The sequence below is a fragment of the Vidua macroura genome, chromosome 2, assembly GCF_024509145.1.
Source record: "Vidua macroura isolate BioBank_ID:100142 chromosome 2, ASM2450914v1, whole genome shotgun sequence".
Taxonomy (NCBI): Eukaryota; Metazoa; Chordata; class Aves; order Passeriformes; family Viduidae; genus Vidua; species Vidua macroura.
Genome location: NC_071572.1, coordinates 61535398 through 61554613, shown reverse-complemented (window position 1 = coordinate 61554613; position 19216 = coordinate 61535398). Strand labels below are relative to the sequence as shown.

At 39.6% G+C, this 19216-nt stretch overlaps 1 protein-coding gene across 4 annotated transcripts in view; it reads left to right on the top strand.

Annotated features, from left to right (window-relative positions):
• The first annotated feature begins 1 nt into the window (after window position 1).
• The window catches only part of MAP3K7CL (MAP3K7 C-terminal like), a 107146-nt gene continuing 87931 nt past the window's right edge, over window positions 2-19216 (top strand). Inside the window, exons 1-5 of one of the 4 annotated variants that reach the window (XR_008436044.1) lie at window positions 2-228; window positions 2160-2275; window positions 3661-3712; window positions 4011-6420; window positions 6622-6705. Coding sequence is in view for 2 of the 4 variants with exons in the window: in XM_053972118.1 (XP_053828093.1) it covers window positions 16577-16594; window positions 16847-16955 (127 nt within the window). In the remaining 2 variants the exon portion in view is untranslated. Of the gene's footprint in view, window positions 229-2159; window positions 2276-3660; window positions 3713-4010; window positions 6421-6621; window positions 6706-16537; window positions 16595-16846; window positions 16956-19216 lie in introns of those variants that run through there. The other 3 variants (XR_008436045.1, XM_053972119.1, XM_053972118.1) reach the window with 3 other exon arrangements.

Sequence of the window (19216 nt, the reverse complement as noted above, 5' to 3'; positions counted from 1 at the left end):
GCGCGGGGGCGGGCGGGCCGGAGCCGCGCCGGGCTTGTGCCGCCCCTCAGGCCGCGCGGGGCCTGGGGATCGCCCCGCTTAGGCCTGGCCTGGTTCGCAGCCGGGGGAGCGTTGGGAACAGTGGAACTGTTTTAATGGTCACCGATGATAAACGTCGTAAAACTGAGCAGACTCCAGTCAAGCGTTTCAATTAGTACGTACTAGTCCAAATTGAAGTACAATGCACAGGTAGGAAAACTAAGTATCGTAGAACCACAGACTGATTTGAGTCGAAAGTGACCTTAAAGCTCATCCAGTTTCAATCCCTGCCGTGGGCAGGGACACCTTGCACTAGGCTAGATTGTTCCAAGCCCCGTCCAAACTGGCCTTGAACACTTCAGGGATGGGGCAGCCACAACTGCTCTGGACAACCTGTGCCAGGGCCTCATCACCCTCACAGGGAAGAATTTCTTCCAATACCTAATCTAAATCTGCTTGCCTTCATTTTGAAGCCATTTCCCCTTGTCCTGTTATTGTCCACAAAAATCAGATTTGTTACTTGGTGTGCAACATGCAACATGCCAATAATTAAACACTCAAGACTCAAGACAGCTTATTTCAGAATTGCACAAGCCTGGTTGCTCAACAAATGGTCTTCCACAAATAATGCATGCTAACAATGAAAACTTTTTACTATTAATACATTTTTGCAAACAAAAGAGTTAGTGTTCATTGGCTGCAAGTTACATAATTCTCTTAATAATTAGCATTTGTTTGCTTTTTTTTTTTTTTTTTTTTAATGATTCTTGCTTCTCATGCCAATTAGTCTCTTGAGCCAGTGGATTTCTTGAGCTGGTGGTCCATGAGTCAGTGGTAATGATCTCCTCCTGCCAGATTTACCCTTCCCCCAGTTTGAGCTGATTTCCACAGAATTGCTGAATTGGCTTTGTTAGGTTTTTCTACCAAATATCCTTGTGGCCCATAAATTCTGCATTCTTTGTGTCCACTATCAGTAGGTATCCTTCTTCTCTTTGTTTTCCTTCCCCTACATCTGAGCTGATTAAAGCATGTCAAGCCCTAAACCTTAACAAGGCAATTCTAACAACAAACAATTGGCTTTTCTGACACCTGGACATCAGGTAGAACTTACTTGTTAGCTGCTATCTGTTTCAGGGTTTAAATCTCCCTTCTTGTTGATTTGGCTTAAAAGTATACAAAGACCAAACATTAAGGAATATCCTTTCTTATGAGAATTTTATATATTCCACATTTTGAAGAACTGTCACTGCATGCCCTTGTAAATGATCTCTCTCCTGTCTTCCATGTAGGCTCCCTTCAAGTGCTCAAAGGCTGCAATGAGATCAGACCAAAACCTTTTCCAGGCTGAATCCCAATTCTCTCAGCCTTTCCTCATGGCAGAGGTGCTCCATCCCTTTAATCATCCTGGTGGCCTCCTTTGGACTCACTCCAATAGGTCCCTGTCCTTTTTGTGCTGGAGGCCCCAGAGCTGGATGCAGTACTGTCAAGTGCTTGTTATCCAGTTATTGGCTTGTAATGCCAAGTAATATGCTCACTGCAGAACATGATGAAGAGCAGTTTGGAGGCCCACCTTGACACCTCTACAGGTAGTTGGGGTCCTGCCAGGAGACAGTGGATCTGCTTTACATTTGACAAGATTTATTAACTTTGCCTCTGTGCCACACAAAATCAAATACACTGTTTAAAGACAAGAAGTTCAGGGCCTTAGAAATAATACTGCAGTACCTGAGCCTGTGAGCCAACAGAGACTGTTACCCCACTTCTACAGCAGGCTGGCTGCAAGATTCATTAAATCATTTGATAGGTGTTGCTTAAATAACCTCAGAAGAACACAGTTTAATTTTACTGTCCTATAATTCTTAAAGTTTTACCCTGTAAAACAGGGTAACAGGGTACCAGTTTTGTACACTGCCCCAGAAGTATTACAAAGAGTAATAATAGAGGGAAACTACATAATTTGACCCACAAATGAACTTCAAAAATTCTGTATGCAGTTTTGCCACAAGTATTTGGAGGTAGATGCCACTTGAAGCAAAAGAAGGAACTTACTCAGCCATGTCTGTCATGACCAAGGATTGTTGGCATTTCCAAAAAGATTTTCTGGGGAACAACTCCATTTATCCCTCTCTTCTTTTTTCCAGTGTATCTTGCACCACACTGCACCAAGGGAAGAAGAAAATATCCATCCTGTTCTAGGGTCAAGATACTTTATAAAGCAACTTCCGTAATCTAATGTTAGCCATGGAGAACAGAGGAGGTACTTATTTCTAAGTCTGCACAGAAAACTTTAGATTCTATGAATTGATGGATGTCTGCTATTCTGCTAGTCTGTCTGCTAATTGATGCATACAGCTTAAATAACTTTTTGTACTTTGCCCTAATTCTACAAGTCTTTGTACAAATTTTTCTCATTATAATCTACATTACATCTCTGTGCCATTGCTGTCTTCTGCTGTCTCCAGGTATTTGTAAGGAGTTTAGCATAGACAAATGCTGGATTCTGCACCTGGGATGGGGCAGCCACACGTGTATGGACAGACTGGGGAACAAGACGCTGGAGAGCAGCACTGGGGAAAGGGACCTGGGGATTCTGATCTATGGAAAGTTGGATATGAGTCACAAGAGGGCCAGCTGCGTCCTAGGGGGTATCAGACCCAGTGTCACCAGCTGGGCCAAGGAGGGTCCTGCTCTGGCCAAGGTCCTGCTCTGCTCTGCATTGGAGCAGCCTCACCTCAAGTGCTGGGGGCAGTTCTGGGCACCCCAATATCAGAAGGGTAAAAAGCTATTAGAGAACATCCAAAGGAGAGTTACAAAGATGGTGAAGGGTCTTGAGAAGAAGCCCTACAAGGAGTGGCTGAGGTCACTTGGCTTGTTCAGCCTGAAGGAGAGGTGGCTGAGAGGTGTTGTCGTTTAGGAATGGTACTCCCCACTTTATTGCTTCCACTGAAATGCCCTAAGAACAATTTACTGGAAACACCAATGAGTTTAGAAAACAAGCACTAACAGCAACAATACTTTGACAGAGGAAATCAGCAATCCACACAGAAACCCCCCAATAGCAACAATACCTGACTGCTCCCTCCCCTCACTTACTGGGCTGGACTTCAGTGATCCTTGTGGGTCCCTCCCAAGTTAGGATACTCTACAATGCTATGATTTCTGAACTGCCCTCTTGGCACAGTGCTTTTATCAAAGCTTTGTGCTGCCTACATTTTTTAAAGCCAGAATATGACTAAAACCATAATATATATGTATGCTTGTGACTATGAATATAGACAATATCTATGTATTAAGCTGTATTGAACTAACACTAAAACATCTCTTTGTGTTACAACCAGGATTTCTTTGCAACTCACTGTCTAATCACAACTTTGACTTGGCCTTGATATTTTTTTAGCTATGCATCTACTCCATTTATTTTCTGCATAGACACTGACATGCTAAAGGACCATGCAAAGGTCAGAGGGTTGTCTATTGGTTGTTGGCTGCACTTTCACCACCCAAAATCTATAATTGTGCACATGGAAATCCCCGGCTTATCTGTAGGCACTTGTTTGTCAAATTCTAGGAGGGTAAAATTTGAACAAGATCTTGGGAAGTTCATAAGAAGGACAGAATGTTAATTTTTGTTTGCTTATTCAGCTATGGGAACCTGAGCAATGGAACAGAAGGGTTTGAAAACATCTGCTGAAGTGTGAGTAGAAAAATTGTGTTTCACCAATAATACTGGCCAGTGAAAAAAATGTGAGCGGCATCTTGAGGGAAGGCTAAGGGCCATGCTCAGTTTGCAGAGAATCATGCTTAAACCTGAAACAGAAAATTGTGAACCACATAGTTCTGAACATTCAGAATAATTCTCTTAGTAACAGTAGCACCAGTTTAGCTTTCCCCCAGATTATACTTATGTCACTTGTAACATGATGGGAAGGAACAGACTAATCAACTAGAGTATGTCCAATCAGCTAAGTACTACTTAGGTCATTGCTCTACAGGTCCCGGGTTAAACACTACCCTTATCCTGTGCTTCTCTCGCTTGTGCAGAGGACTGTAAGCTAAACAGGTAAGCAAGATTTCCTTACCATTTGGAATTCTTACCTCAGTGTATGCTCTCTCTGCTATAGCTAATCCAGTTAGCTTGAGTCACAGGAAAGCATTTCTGGGGACTTTAGAGGAGTATTGCCTTAGCATGGAAGTGTTCAAAAGACTTTCAGATGAGGCAGAGGGACATGGTTCAGTGGTGGGTTTGGCACTGCTGGGGGATCAGTTGGACACAATGGTATTTGAAACCTAAACGATTCTGTGATTCCACCTGCACAAATGACAAGAATTCAGAACTTCTACAGAACAAGCAAATTGGAAAGGATGATAGTGTGAGAAAGGAATCAATGCTGCTTATATTGAGTTTGTATTGCAGGTACAATAAAGACGTGTTGTGACACTGGTATGGTACTCAACAAAATATAATCCAAGACCCTTTATTTCATGGGAGGTGGCAAAATTGTTGAGATCATTCTTGTTTTGTTGCCGTAAGAAAAAAACATAATTGGGAAAAAATGACATGTCCTCTAGATGGTGAGTTCTGTTTTGCTTGAGGAAATGAAATGCAGTATCAGATAAGGGCTAGCAAAATACTTTTCCTCAGTTTTCAGCTTGGTCATATGGGAACTCTTATCCAGTAGAGTGCACAGAAGCCTGGAAATACCTGGAAATATATGCCTACTGCTACTGAAAGTTCAGCTGATATTGTCATGTGGGAAGGACTTACCAGGACCTATGTGTTGATGGAAACTTGGAGAACACCAAACTGAGGAGTAAGGGAAATAGGAGTTTTAGGCTGTAATTGGAAAAGATAGGAAACAGTGGAAGAGAGGGGCAAACCCAGCATTGAATAAATGAAGACTTCTGCAGAAATAATACCCAAATGAAATAATGAAGAGTAGAATAAATAACATCTATCTGCAGCCTTCTGGAAACAAGCTGCTACCACACCTGATTTGCATTTCTTTCAGCTCTGAAAACACTAGCAAAAAAACAGTAGCTAAAAAGGCAGGATTCTGAGATCAAGACCACAACTTATACTGTCGAGTGTCTGAGCCACTGACATCTGTGATCTTCTTTCTTCATTTTGTCATATTGTGACTTTGATGCCCAATTTGGAATTTTCTAAGGATGGTCTAAACCAGTACTAGATCTTCAGGATAGAGACAAAGGTTTTTCCAATTTTTAGTACTTTGTTTATCTGCCTAAATAATTTTAAAGGCCTTCCCCAAGTAAGTAAAAATTTTGTTTCTCATATTGTCCCCATTATGATTTGAGGATTAATTTTAGGGTTGTTCATCATGTGTCATCTGAATATACCTGTTGAAAAATTCATTCATTCTCCAGAACTCACATCAGTGGGAATCTTCTGGCCCAGGGTGTGCAAGGACACTGTCCTTCTTGCTGCCAGCATGGAATGTGACCCACCAGCGTGACCTGGGGAACTTCAGCATGTCCCATTATTTCCTGGCTACTCTGTCAGCCCCATATATCTGCCAGCAGCTCAGAAATTGGCCTGAATCTGTGCCTGGTTGTGAATTGAAAGAACTGTAAAGACACCCCTGCAGCCCTCATTTCTCCACTGCAAAGCCTGCTCAGCTGTAACTAAGAACCATAGCCACATTATGGAAAATGCATAGTCTTTCCTATATGGTTCTTGAGGTGTTTAAGGAAATGTTAATGAATAAATGCTGTGCACTTATACAAAGCAGGAGATACAACACCATGTTGCCCAAATAAGGGAATCATGCCATAATGTAGTATGGGCCAAAACCCACAGAATGGATTCATACCAAAAATTGAGACTATTGCATGGGACTTGTTCTCAGTCTTGCACACTAAATCCCCAAAGTGTGATCTTCTGTTTGAGCAGTAGATACACACTGTTACAGTTTTGGAGACAGGTAAGTGACAGGCACATAATGGGGTTCGTGCAGTAACTGCTTAAGTTTATTATGGGGCAGGTCCTTTTATAGGGCTTTCAAATTTCCTTCACTTACAGACATGATTGGTTACGGGTCTCAACTCCACTTAGCTTACTGGCTAATGATATGGGAGCATCTGTGCTTCAAAGGGGTTGGCTGAGGTCCTCTGTTTGGGTTTGAATCTGACCTATCATTATTGTGTCCAGGGACTTGTTTACTTCGAGCTAGGCTAGTCAAACTGGTATCTGTTAAGCCAAATTATCTGTGCAGCTTATAGACCCACTATAGCTGTGTCCTAGGGTGACAGTATGGTGCTTGTATCCCAAATCGTGTGTTCTGTTTATGCCTGATATTATATTCTGTGCCTTCAGGACTGACTCTGAAAGTGAAGGATTGTTTTGTCTTGTTATCAGCCGGCTCACCTCCCCCCATGGTCTGTGTCTAGGAGAGGCTTGGCTGGCTTGGCTTGCTTGCTTGCTTGCTTGCTTGCTTGCTGGCTTGCTTGCTTTTGCTTTTGCTTATTAGTTAGTTTAGCTAGGCAGTCCAATTTTTACCCTGGACTGTTTCTTTTTTCCCTTCCCTTTCCCTTTCCTGAATATCATCTGAACCTGCTCTGGAGCTGGACCTGGGAAACATCAAGAAACACCAAAAGTCTGCATTTTTGTAACCTGCAGCAGCCATCCCCAGCGCCGGAGACTGATAGCTGGGCGACCACTCCCAGGAGAGACTTTCTGAATTTGTCATCTCTTCAGAACGGTGAAAGGGTTTTGTCATCTGGTGTTGCTTTTTTGTACTGGGGAGTGTTTTGCTTGTTAAATAAACAGGTTTTTTCCATTTCTCTCTGAGAAAATCCTTCCTGAACCAGGTGGGGGAGGGGCTGTGGGGGGTTTGCTTTGTGGGGGCTCCTTCCGGAGGTCTTCTCCCAAATTTTGCCCTAGCCTAAAAAAACTGTTATGTTGAAGACAGTACTATTTATTTTTAAAAATAAAGTTATATATATATATATATATATATATATATATATATATATATATATAATCATTACAGACAGTTAACCAAGGTATCATTTAAGTAGTGCAATACAGTTTACATATAAGGAATGGGCAGAGAACATTTTCTAATATACCTTCAAAACAGGTGAATGTACCAGTGTTGTACTATGTACAACAACAACAAAGAAGGTGTCATCCTGCTGTTAAACCCCAAGCTCACTGATATTAGCTAAAGGATGTCACCAGACATTGACGTTCCAAGGTGAAGGTGATATGATGGTGTCAGTCAAATGTTGGACTCAATGATCTTAGAGGTCTTTTCCAACCATAATGATTCCATGACTCAGTAGTATCAGGCAGATTTCATTTCAAACCCTGTATTGGGGTTAAGATTCTTGAAACAGTAATCGAGCCATAAAGAAATCTCTGCCTTTTTTCTTTTGAAGGATAATTGTCCAAACTCTTTTTCATCATCAGTATTGCTTATCTTAGTAACTCTGCAGGCTAGGTGTTCATTGCTTATCAAAAGCAGATTTATCCATAATGTATTTGAGCATCCTTTTTCCTTTTTTTTTTAACACAGTACAGTAAAGTGAATGTCTAAATGTTTATTATGCATCTTTATGGACCAGGTTCTGAGTTCTATTGACTAAAATGTGGGCATCAAGGAGAAGATTGAGGAGAGACCTCATCACAGTTTACAACTTCCTCAAATCAAGAGGAAGTGGAGGGGCAGCACCTATCTCTTGACTCTGGTGCTTGGTGAGATGACCTGAGGGAACAGCATGAAGCTGTGTCAGGGAGGGTTTAGGCTGGATATTAGAAAGTTGTCTTTTCCCTGAAGTTGTGCCTCCATGATTCTAATTCTCTACAATACAGTGTAACCGGCAATTTGTCTTCAGTGTTGAATTTCTATTACGGCTGGCATGTACAAAAGAAAATGCTCTGTTCTGATGAGACTTACAAAGGATTATGAATTTGAGAGCTAATAATTAATATTATATACTAGAATCACACTCCAAGCTGAAACAAGCTGAAACAAATCACACTCCAAGCTGAAAGTGTGCCATGTACAAGATTTTTACTGTTAAAATTTTTTTAATGATTTTACCCACTGATGATGTAAGCTAAGTTACTAATAACAGTGTGGCTTATTCAGTTAATCTATTGTCAGATTTAGGAGCTATAATAAACTATCCCAGACCATCAATAGGCTGAAAATAAGGGAGATCTTAGAACAAGTGGGATTACCAGTTGTATGACACCATTGTATGATGTATGGTTCCAAAAGGTTAAAAATGTCCTGCAGAATTCTCAGTGGTCTAGATTATTTTCAGTTGGGCATGTATCTCTCTCTACTTGCCTGTGTTAGAGGATTCCAGACACATGCTTTAGATGTTTCTCCCTGAATAGAATAAAACAAGGAGTCTTTAGACAGCATCTAACAGTCTCAAAGAAACCTGCTGCTTTAACTTTTTGTGTCTATTTCTTGGTCTAAGGAAGCTTAAGTAGGATTATGATGAAATTTGTGAATGATGGTGTGAAGAGAAGTAGCAAAACCTTCTAATATGTGGGTATACAGAACTTTAAAGAAAGGAAGTTCCTCAGCAAGAAATTAGACAATGTTTCTTAATTTTCACTTTTTTGTAATCATTAATGGCAAATTATGGCTTGTAAAAATTTTGCAGAAGGAAAAATATTTGAAACTGTTTTCTTCTACTTGTTTTTTGATTTTATTTATGGCTGTTAAACTCTGAGAACTAGGTGAACTAGGTGAATGGGAGTTATTTCTCTTTTAGCTAGTTCAGTAGTAATTTTCTAATTTTGCATTTTGTTTGAAGACTTGAAATTCTCAAGTAACAGACAGTTTGATCATCTAAATTGTAACCTGGAACATACAATTTTTCCCAAAAAAATGTATGTGCACACTTTTGTTTTTGAATCAGGGTTTAGATGCCTCAAACAGGAGCTACAGCCCTGCCTCTAGTTCATGGTGCTAAAACAATTAGCTGGTACTGCCAGTGGAGTTTATTTTAAAAATTATTACAGGTTTAGTTTGGAGATTTCATTTTGCTGTTAGATTATGATGGATGATAATATGAGGAAAATCATAAAATCAAAACAAGGTTGTCACTAGGAGCTAGCATGAATGTGGAATGGGGCATCAAGGTTCTTTTTTGGACAAAAAAATTGCTGTAGCAAAAGCAATTTTTTAGTGATTAAGGAGTTTTACATTAATGTGCCATATGGTGAACAGTCAGCAGCAGCATAGCCAATAGGTTTCAAATGCACAAGAGGGACATAGATGTGTTGGAGCGAGTGGAGGAGGCTACAAAGATGGTCAGAGGGATGGAGTACCTCTGCTATGAGAAAAGACTGAGAGAGTTGGGAGTGTTCAGCTTGAAAAAACAAGGTTCCAGAGTGACCTAATTGCAGCCTGCCAATATCTGAAGGGAGCCTACAGGAAAGATGGAGAGGGACTTTAGACAAGGGAGTGATTGACAAGAGGGAATGGCTTCCCGCTGACAGAGAGGACATTTAGATTGGATATTAGGAAGAAATTCTGCCTTGTGAGGGTGGTGAGGCCCTGGCACAGGTTGCCCAGAGAAGCTGTGGCTGCCTCATCGCTGGAAGTGTTCAGGGCTTGGAGCAACTTGGTCTAGTGGAAGGTGTCCCTGCCCATGGCCTGGCTTGGAACCAGAGGATCTTTAAGGTCTCTTCCAGGCCATTCTGTGATACTGTGAATTTCTAGAATGTGCCCTCTGAGGGACAGCATTGAAGAGCAGGTTTCTGTAAACAGCTGCTTCTAGTCATACTATGGATTAGGTGTAAGGAAGGGATTAAAAAGTTAGAGCTTATTCTATGTCGTCTGCAATCACTGGTTTTCAAAGATAACTTATATGTTTGAGAGTATTAAGCCAATCTTTAATTTCTTAGCAATGATCTCCTTTATTAAACCTGTGTGATCCTATGTAAGTGAATTCAGCTATTGCATATCAATTTGCCATTAATTTTAAATTTGCTTATGTCATCTTTTGTAAGTCAGTGCACAATGTATTTTTCCTGCTGGTGTTAATGATTTAGTTTAATCTGATGGGGGTCAGCCATTCATGAGAGTAGAACTTTGGCGAAAGTACATTATTTTACCTGTGTTAAAACACTACCTAGGCAAGGAGACCGGAGGTAATACCCAAGAACACTAAAGAAATGCTCTGTTGGTTGCTCCAGTTGTCAGGATATGAGATGTTGGATTGTGAGTGATTTTGCACTTTGTGTAATTTTAGGGAATATATATATATGGGTTTTTTTAGTTGATTTCTTCTTGGAACATCTTCCATATGCTAGAATATTTAAAGTGTCTTTTAAAATAGTGACTGGCAATCTGCAAAACACCATTTTAGCATCAATGAGGTCATATGCTACTAAAATACTGCTTATACTAGGACACTGAGATGATTTGAAAGTAGCACAGCTAAAAAGTGAAGGCAACAGGTGTTTTATTAGATTGCCGATATTGGCTTTTTTAACATCTGTAGAATAACTGATACTTCATCCTAAAACTTTTTGAAAATTTGCATGTTTCCACTACTGAATATCAGTAAGTCCCAGTGTTCCTAATTTAGAGTATATTCCTTTAAGGTGTTTTTGACTAATAAAACGTGATATCCTCTTCTAGTACGTCACCAGTTTCCTAATGTGATGCAGGGCTGAAAGAATTTTGGTTGGAAACCAGGAACCTGATTACTAAGAGGATTCTGAAAAAGGAACAGGGCAGGCTGTGTTCCTACACACACACACACACAAAAGCCAACAAAAAACACCCTGGAGTTATCAGCATTCTGTAATATTCACAGAGATGACTGTAAGGTGTATGTGCAGTCTGTCAGGAAGAAGTTTTTTTGTGTGTTGCAAGAGTAATTTTTTTTGGTGCAATTATTTTAATCACCTCTTTAGTGAGTAGGAATTGTGAGATTTATCTCTACCCAAATGTCTTGGACTATTAATTTGAGCAAGTCAATGAAGTGAAGCATCCTAGACTTCAATTTTGCCATTATTTAAAATTGAGATCTTCCCTAGTTTCCTCTTATAAAGTAATGTAAAGAAGTTTTTAAAATATGCTGTTTGAGTCCATGTTGTTGAGAGTTTTAGCATGATCATCCCAAGAATAGATAGTTGATAAAGCAATTACAGTCAAATCATTCATCTTGATGCTTCAGATTTCATCTTCTGTATGCAGAATGCTATAATAGTCTCGCATTTTAAAAATATGCCACCTCTCATAAAGTAGCAGTTTCAGGTGACTAATCATTGTGTATAGCACAGAGCTGATATTTAAATACAAATCAGGGGCCTTTTGGTTTGTGAAGTTTTGGATCTTAGCCCACAATTCAGAGGCAGCACACTTCACAGAAGTGTGTAACTGTGTCTAGTTCTGGGCTTCTCAGGACAAGAAAGACTTGGAACTTCTGGGGATGGTCCAGTAGAGGCCACAAAGATGATGAGGGTTCTGGAGCATCTCTTAGGAGGAGAGACTGTGGGAGCTGGGCCTGTTTAATCTGGAGAAGACTGAGATGAGATGAGATGAGATGAGATGAGATGAGATGAGATGAGATGAGATGAGATGAGATCTCAATAATCCGTACAGTATTTCCAGGGAGGGTGACAAGAAGGTGGTGCCAGGCTCTTGTCATTGGTGCCCAGTGAGAGGACAAGGAGCAATGGCCATAAATTGCACAAGAATTTTCACCCAAACATGAGGAAGAACTTTTTCCATGGAGGGGGGCAGAGCACTGGAATACACAGCCCAAGAGTCTTGTGAAGTTTCCCTCTCTGGAGACATTCCAAACCCACCTGGATGCATTCCTGCGTCACCTGCTCCAGGTGACCCTGCCTTGGCAGGAGGGGTTGGACGGGGTGATCTCCAGAGGTCCCTTCCAAGGCTAAAAGCTCTGTGATTCCATGAGTCTGTGAATAATACAGATTTAACTAGAAACAGTGAAATTCAAAAAAAACATGGATACAGCGGCTACAACACATAAAATGATGATCTACTTAATTAGCAACCGCACATGCTATTTAAAGTGAGTGCAACTGAAGTGTCAGTCTGGAAATGTGGAGTGTCAGAGCCATCTGGAAAAAAGCACCCTGCCCTATTCAAACATCATTTATGTCCAAGACCCTTGCTGTCATGGCTACTGGAAATTTTGCCTGTCTTAAGATTTCATGTAAGAGAGCCTTTCTTAGGCTTTACTGTAATGGCATGTAACAAAGGTATGAATACCATCTGAATATCATTTGTCCACACAAAGCAATATCTTATGATTTGGGGAAAACCCTGGCTCCATGAAAACTGATGCAGAATATTTTTTGTGGCTCCACTGGAGCCAGGATTTTCTGTATCTTCCAACACTTTCACAGTAATTGGATGTGGAGCTGGACAACAATACCAAGTGCTGATAATATTGAACTGTAGAATGTTATTTGCAATAATGGTTGTGATTAGAGGCAAATCTGTCTTCTGCCCCTTCCAAAGGAGGCATTTAGTGAGGAACCCTCAATCTTTTCAGAAGCACATTGAGAGAAGAGAAAATGGTCTGTGTAGTCATAGGTGCAATCCAGCTTTCTACCAGCTGTTTGGGCCAGAGCTCTGAAATCCCACTGCAGTTAAAGACAGCCTCAAGGGATACCTAACTAATGGTGCAGCTGTCTTATGCCTTCCCAGGTCATTCCTGGGGTAAAGGTAGTGTGGGTAGGATATTTTTGCAGTTCAGTAATTTTGAAGTATAAAAAAGGTCTTTTAAGGCCACAAGGGCAACTGGTAGCTTCCAGAGTTTTGCCCTGGTGAGATCAGTCCTGGTCTAGGGCCAGAAGGTGAAAGAGTGAGGAAGGATGAAAATTTTACTTGAGCCCTTCATGTCTTTATTTGTCCAGCAATCTCTCTATATATCAGCTGAGCCAAGGGAATCTAGGAATGTGTCTATACAGATCTGGGTTAGATAAGCTTTTTCCATTAGGAATTTAAAGATGAAATATACCTTCACATACATTTTGAAGGAGACCCCCTTTTCAAGCACAAAACAATAAAGATATTCTGTAAAATCATTCTGTAATTGTTCTCAATTTTTCTCCACTTGTTCCAATGACAGTGGTAGCATTCAAAGAAGTCATGTAGGTAGTACATGTGCATGACAGGGATTAAACCTTTATTTTCTGACAACAGAAAATAAAACTTTAAACAGAAGAAATTAATATCTTGTAATACATGAAGATTTATCTATTAAATTGCTTGCCAGTAGTTTGACAAAAAAAAGCTATCTGAAATCACACTAGAAAATCCTCTGAGTTCAGTCAAATCTCTGAGTCAGCTTCATTTATCACTGCCATCACCGGCTGGTCTATAAATACATCTGCTTTTATAGCCTACACATTCTGAGATTTGCCTGTTACCTCCTCAGAAGAGAAGGGCTAGTGGCTTCTCTTAAACAAGCCTGGCTCAGTCAAAGCCAACACGAACATAAGCCTAAGAGGCCAAGCCCTTCAGTTGTTGTTAGCTTTGATAGTCACTGCTATCATCTGAGAGTGTGCTTGCAGCCAGTCCAAGTTGGCAGTGTCAGCCCAAGCTGATTGGAGCTGCAGACATTTTTGCTGACTGGAGTCATGCTATCTTTGCCATTTTGCTGGAATAGACACAGACACTGATTGGGTCATGCTGAAAACATTCCTGTCCTATGAAGCAAGTCTGTTTGTATTTCAGGTTTGCCAGGACTAATGAATTAAAAATCTTGGGATCACCACAGTTTGCTGTTTAATAATGCCTGTGACAGAAGGATTCTTTCCTCCCTGAAGTGTGACAGTATCATAATCCCTCATCCCTGGCAAGGAGAAGAAGGAAAATCAGAATTGTGGAGAAAAGTAGAAAAGGGTTATCTTTTTGGACAGCAAAGCCTATGGGAAGTGCAGGTAGCAGCATGTTGCCCTGACAGCTGTCTCAGCTTCTCAGACCTTGTCAGTTTGTTGCTATGCAGCAGGTGCAGCCTTTTCTTTTATTGACGCTTTACTCCATAAAGGCAACAACAAGCCAAGGCAGTGGCTGGCCCTGGATTATACAAGTGCAGACACTCCGCTAAGTGAGGTAAGGCAACAGGTGTGAAAAAAATCCATACAGCTGTAACAGCATTTAATCTGAGTTCTGCTGCAGGTTTGTTACAGGGGAACAGCAGCCAGCCAGCTCTATAGGTAATTGTTGGGAAGATGAGAGCTGCTCATTAAATCTGTTAAAGTTCCAGGTTGCCCACTCACTCTCATCTCTGTCTACAGAGACACTGTTCTTCATTCATGGAGAAAGCATGTGGGGAATTAGGGGCAATTGGTCTGCGTGTTTCATAATATCACCTTGTTCGCACACAGGGTTTTTCCATCACTCTCTGTTCTCTGTGATTGCTTTTTGTGATGAAGAGCTTGAGGATTTTGCAAAAAAAGGAGAGAAGGGATAAATGCAATATTAAAAAATGATAACAGGGTAAATGCTGTGTATAAGGATGAGATTTCTTTTTTTTTTCTGAATTAGAATAAAATGAAAACTTTCTTTTGTGTTTCAATAGAATTCACCATTTCTTACTGAAAGGGTATTGATTTTTGCCCTCACAGAGTAGATGGTTAAAAGAGTTAATTTAAAAACATTGCACACCACAGAGTATGTGATTGGAATAAAATATCAGTCTTGTAGCAATATTGTTATGGCAATTTAAAAAGCTCTAGCAGAAGGCATCCTTTTAATTTCTTAGGCTATGATGTGAAATGTGAAGTATACTCTTATGTGGAAGACCACTTGAGATAGTCAGTGTCAGAGAAAGTGTACAAAGCACAGAACAATGAACAGCCTTGTTTTAAGGATTTTCTTATCACTTAAAATCTCTTCATTTGGAGAGGTTTTATTCTTTACCTTACATTGGGAAGTAAAGAAGGGAAATATGTTTAAGAATTTTGCATTGGTAATTCTGTTGTATTTTAAAAACAATGAGATGTCTCATGTTTCTTATGAAGTGAGGGTGGGGAAGAGATCAAGAATGCTCAGAAGGTAAAAATTATTTACTCTGATGCAGTGCACTTCAAAATAAAATATTTCAGTTGTCTCCAAGGGTATTTTCCTGAACCTAAAACATACATGGCTGCAAGTTATTTGGCTTTTCTTTGCCTCTGCTCCACAGATAACAGTTCCATTTTTGTGGGTCTTGAATACTAGTAATGGGAAATTAAGACCAATCCTTGACATCTTTCATATACTAGCAGAAAGGGACACTTTCAGCTTCAAATAAAATTTATTCAAAGTAAGGATTTTAGATTATTTGTTGTTATTGTAAGAAAAGATTATGCACTTCAAATAATAAGTAACCATATCACTTTGCTAGCTAAATATAAATAGAGACAAAGCAAATAAACAAGAAATGCTGAAATTAATGGACTCAATGCAAATTCAATCCTCTTCCACTGATTGCATGGCAATGATGCCAAAGAAGGGTTGATTCACTTGTACACCACCAAGGAAGATTATACTCATGAAATAGTGTTCTGTTCTATTGACTTTTTGAGACTGCCAAATAATTCAGTATGAATTAGAATGACTTGGTAGAATTTTCATGCAATACAATAGCTACTTTACTGTAAAACTGCAAGACTATTGGCTTAGGAAACTGGTTCTTGTTTTCACCAGCTAAATGCTCTGTTGTCTGCTGACAATGAGTTAGTAAATTCATTGTATTTTCATGATGAATTTGGTTCTAATTCCCTAAGAAGTTTTTATGGTAATTTGGAAGCATAATTGTCCACATATTTGGTATGAATACAATGAGTGCTGGATAGCAGTCCAGAGTCCTAAAATAATTTCTTTATGAGCAGATCTTTTGCATGCACGAAGTCCCACTGACTTCACATTCTCCACATATGGTGCTAATCAAAATATTAATAGCTTTGAATTTTAGCAGCTTTGTGCTAGATAATCAAGGGGATTGTTTGCATTCAGCTATTCAATAGAGTTTAACCAAAACTGTGCATTCAAAAGATTAAATATACATAGTAGAGCTCAGAGTACAACTTCTCAGGGCACAGAGATGTTTTAGTTACACTGTTTGAGATCAAAAATAGCTAATTATTTTATTGCTCAACAATTCTTTAGTGCCATATTTGAAATGAACTAGCAGTTTTCTTAATGGACAGTGTTTCATCACAGTAAAATCACTTTTTTGAATCTATGGTCTCAGAAGAAAGACAGAGGACTGAGTAAGGTCCCAACCCAGGAGCCAAATCCATGCAGACAGACCTCTACATGTTCACAGGGTTCCACTGAAGAATCACCACCAAGGTTTGGAGACCCCATGAATTTTTGGTCATGAAGTGTGTGACTTGCAGGGGCAGTTGAATTGGGGAAGTATGGGTGGAAGGTAGGAGGATGAGTGCCTCCTCATTGACACCATGTGGAGTGGTGTGCACAGTTCCAATCACAGGGCAGGCTTGGGGTCATGTAACTCTCAACTCCCCACCCCTTCTTCCTTCTTCACCTTCAGAACCAGGCAGCATTGCCACGAGTCAAGGCTTGCTGAAGGGGCAATGGCGGGGAGCAAGCAGGTGAGAAGAGAGGCAAGCTTCCTTTGCCATCGTCTTTCTAATTTATAAATAGCAAAAATAAAAGCAGTCTCTGCACGGAATTTCACTTAAATTCTTATCAAATGGAAAAGTGAAATGACGCTCCCTTGACTTTGATTCTAAACATTTAGCTAGGATGGGAAAGGCAGCTGTGAGTGCATGAAAATCATTAAAACTAATTTTTTGAATGATGTCACATGCTCTGTAATAAATATATTTTTTCTATTATTGCAGCTGGAACAAACAAGTAAAAGCATTGACTCAAGTGCCCACATGATCACCACGGCCAGGGTACCTGCTGATAAGCCAGTACGAATTGCCTTCAGCCTTAATGATTCCCCAGGTACTGTTTAATTTATGGAGTAAAACACAATGCTTTTAAATTTAAACCACAACTGCTTTTAAATTTTACATTAACTTACCAGTGTTTACAATATCAAATGTAGTCCAGTGTAATGGATGAATTTTTTTTATGAGTGGTAGCTTGTGATCAGTTTTCCTGTCTGATAACTTCTAATGTTTCCATTAACAATTTCATTAGACTAAATCCTCTAGATTGACAGTTTCGATATTTACTTTCTTTCAGTGGTTTGTGGAATGCAATTAGGACTGTAATTAACTATCAAATTTACCTGCATGTGCAGTATTTCTGATTTTGTGGAATTGTAAAACAGGAAAAGTAAAAGGACAAATTTGCATGAGCCTAGAGGAGGAAGAGACTTTTTCTACAGGAAGGGTTGGAAAGTGCCACACATGCCCAGCTTGGTGAAAGGTTTCAGGAAACAGGTGCCCCACATGGCACGTTCTCTCAGACAGCAGCAGAAATTTCACTGATGCTTATCCTATCAGCTCATGCTGAGGGAGTATTAATTTCCCCAAACCTACCCTGTACACACATGGACCCTTTGGAGTAGATAAATATTATTGGTTTGCACCTTCAATATTATTAAGGACCAGAGAGCTGTTGCCAAACAGTGAAAGTCAAAATTAAATAAATCAAAGGGGAAGCTTAAAAGCATCCCAAAAAAGTTGGCTGTTGCTTTTGCTAAAGGTGAGTGTCTGGAGTCAGGGCGGAGATGTGTTTCTGGCATGATGTATAAGGACAATTGAAACCTATACTGTTGAGAGCTTTATGGGACTCTTTGCATTGTAGGATAATGTGTTGGTTGGTGCCTGAGGTTTGTGTAAACAGAATCTCAGCTTGAATGCAATTTTTTATTTTAAAAATATTTTAGAATATGCATTATCTTTCCTAGCTAATTATTGTGTACTATGAATTTTCAGCTACAATACTGAAATACAATCTCATCCCCTAAGCAAGGGAATTAAAAAACAAACATCTTCATATATTATTGAACCTAACTTTAAATTCATAAAGATAAGTGACAGATGGGGATAAGGAATATAAAGAAACAAGTGATAATCTATGTGCCCTTTTTCATAAATTAAAATAAACTGGTAATTACATTTTTATTACGGAGAGTAGTAAGGAATCACTCACATCTCTCAAGATACAGTCACACTGTAAATTTCTTGCAGGAATTATGGCATAAATAGGTCTTGAAGAGAGGTGTAAAAGAAAAAAAGAAATCTTTACAAATTATGAAAAAAGAATGCTAATGTGAGACACTGAAAACAAGTCAGGGAAAACTGAGACCATGGGAAAATCAAAGAGAGCAGAGTGGTTTGTGACAAGAGACAGCAGTAGGAAATGACAAGGTTGTGAATAGCTTGCAAGAAGGGGACATGAAAGGCAGGAAGCCTAACTTCCTTAACATTGCATCATATTTTATTTTCTACTTTTTTATCCTGCTAATAATTCCAGCCTCTCTTTTAACATTTACAAAAATAAACTCAGTTAAAGAAAGGTAATATTTTTCCTCTACATATTGTTAAATTGTTCCAAATGTTAAAATTTTAAAAATGTTGAATCCTTTATTGTATATGTACAAATGTTCCTACAGTATGCAATCCAGAATCTTCATGAGTGCTGATACAAAAAAAACAGCAACCAGTAGGGTGAGTGCCGTATTCCCCTCTGCATCACATCCGTTTGGGGGCTACCAAGAGGTCTAAATCAACATTATTATTTTACCATATCATAAGAATTTCAAGTGCTTTTATGTTAGATATATTTCAAGAAGGCAAAGGAAATAAGCTTTTAATAGGTGTGAAAATTTCCAGCAAACCATAGTTGAATCAAGAGAGTACAAACAAGTATTTAACACTTTTTTTAAGATGAGATACAAAAACATTCAAAATACCTTTAGGTATTCCATAGTAGGTGGGTTTTTTCCCCCTTACTCTTTTCTATTTTTTTCACCTTTCTTTTCTCATTGACAAGGGTATTTGTTTTCAGTTTAAACAGGAGTTACCTGATGTATGATAGTAAAGCATCAGCTGAAGCTCGTGCACTGCTAGGATACAATAAGTTCTTGGCAAGGGCTAAGTCGTGAGGAAATCTCTTTTCCTTGAATTCTACCTCACTTAGGCACAGTGACACATTTCGCCAAGAAAGGCTGCATTCTCCTTCCGGGGGCTGTGCAACTGCTTACTAGGAGGAACTGACAGCATAACTGGATATAAAAAGAGGAAATGGAATGT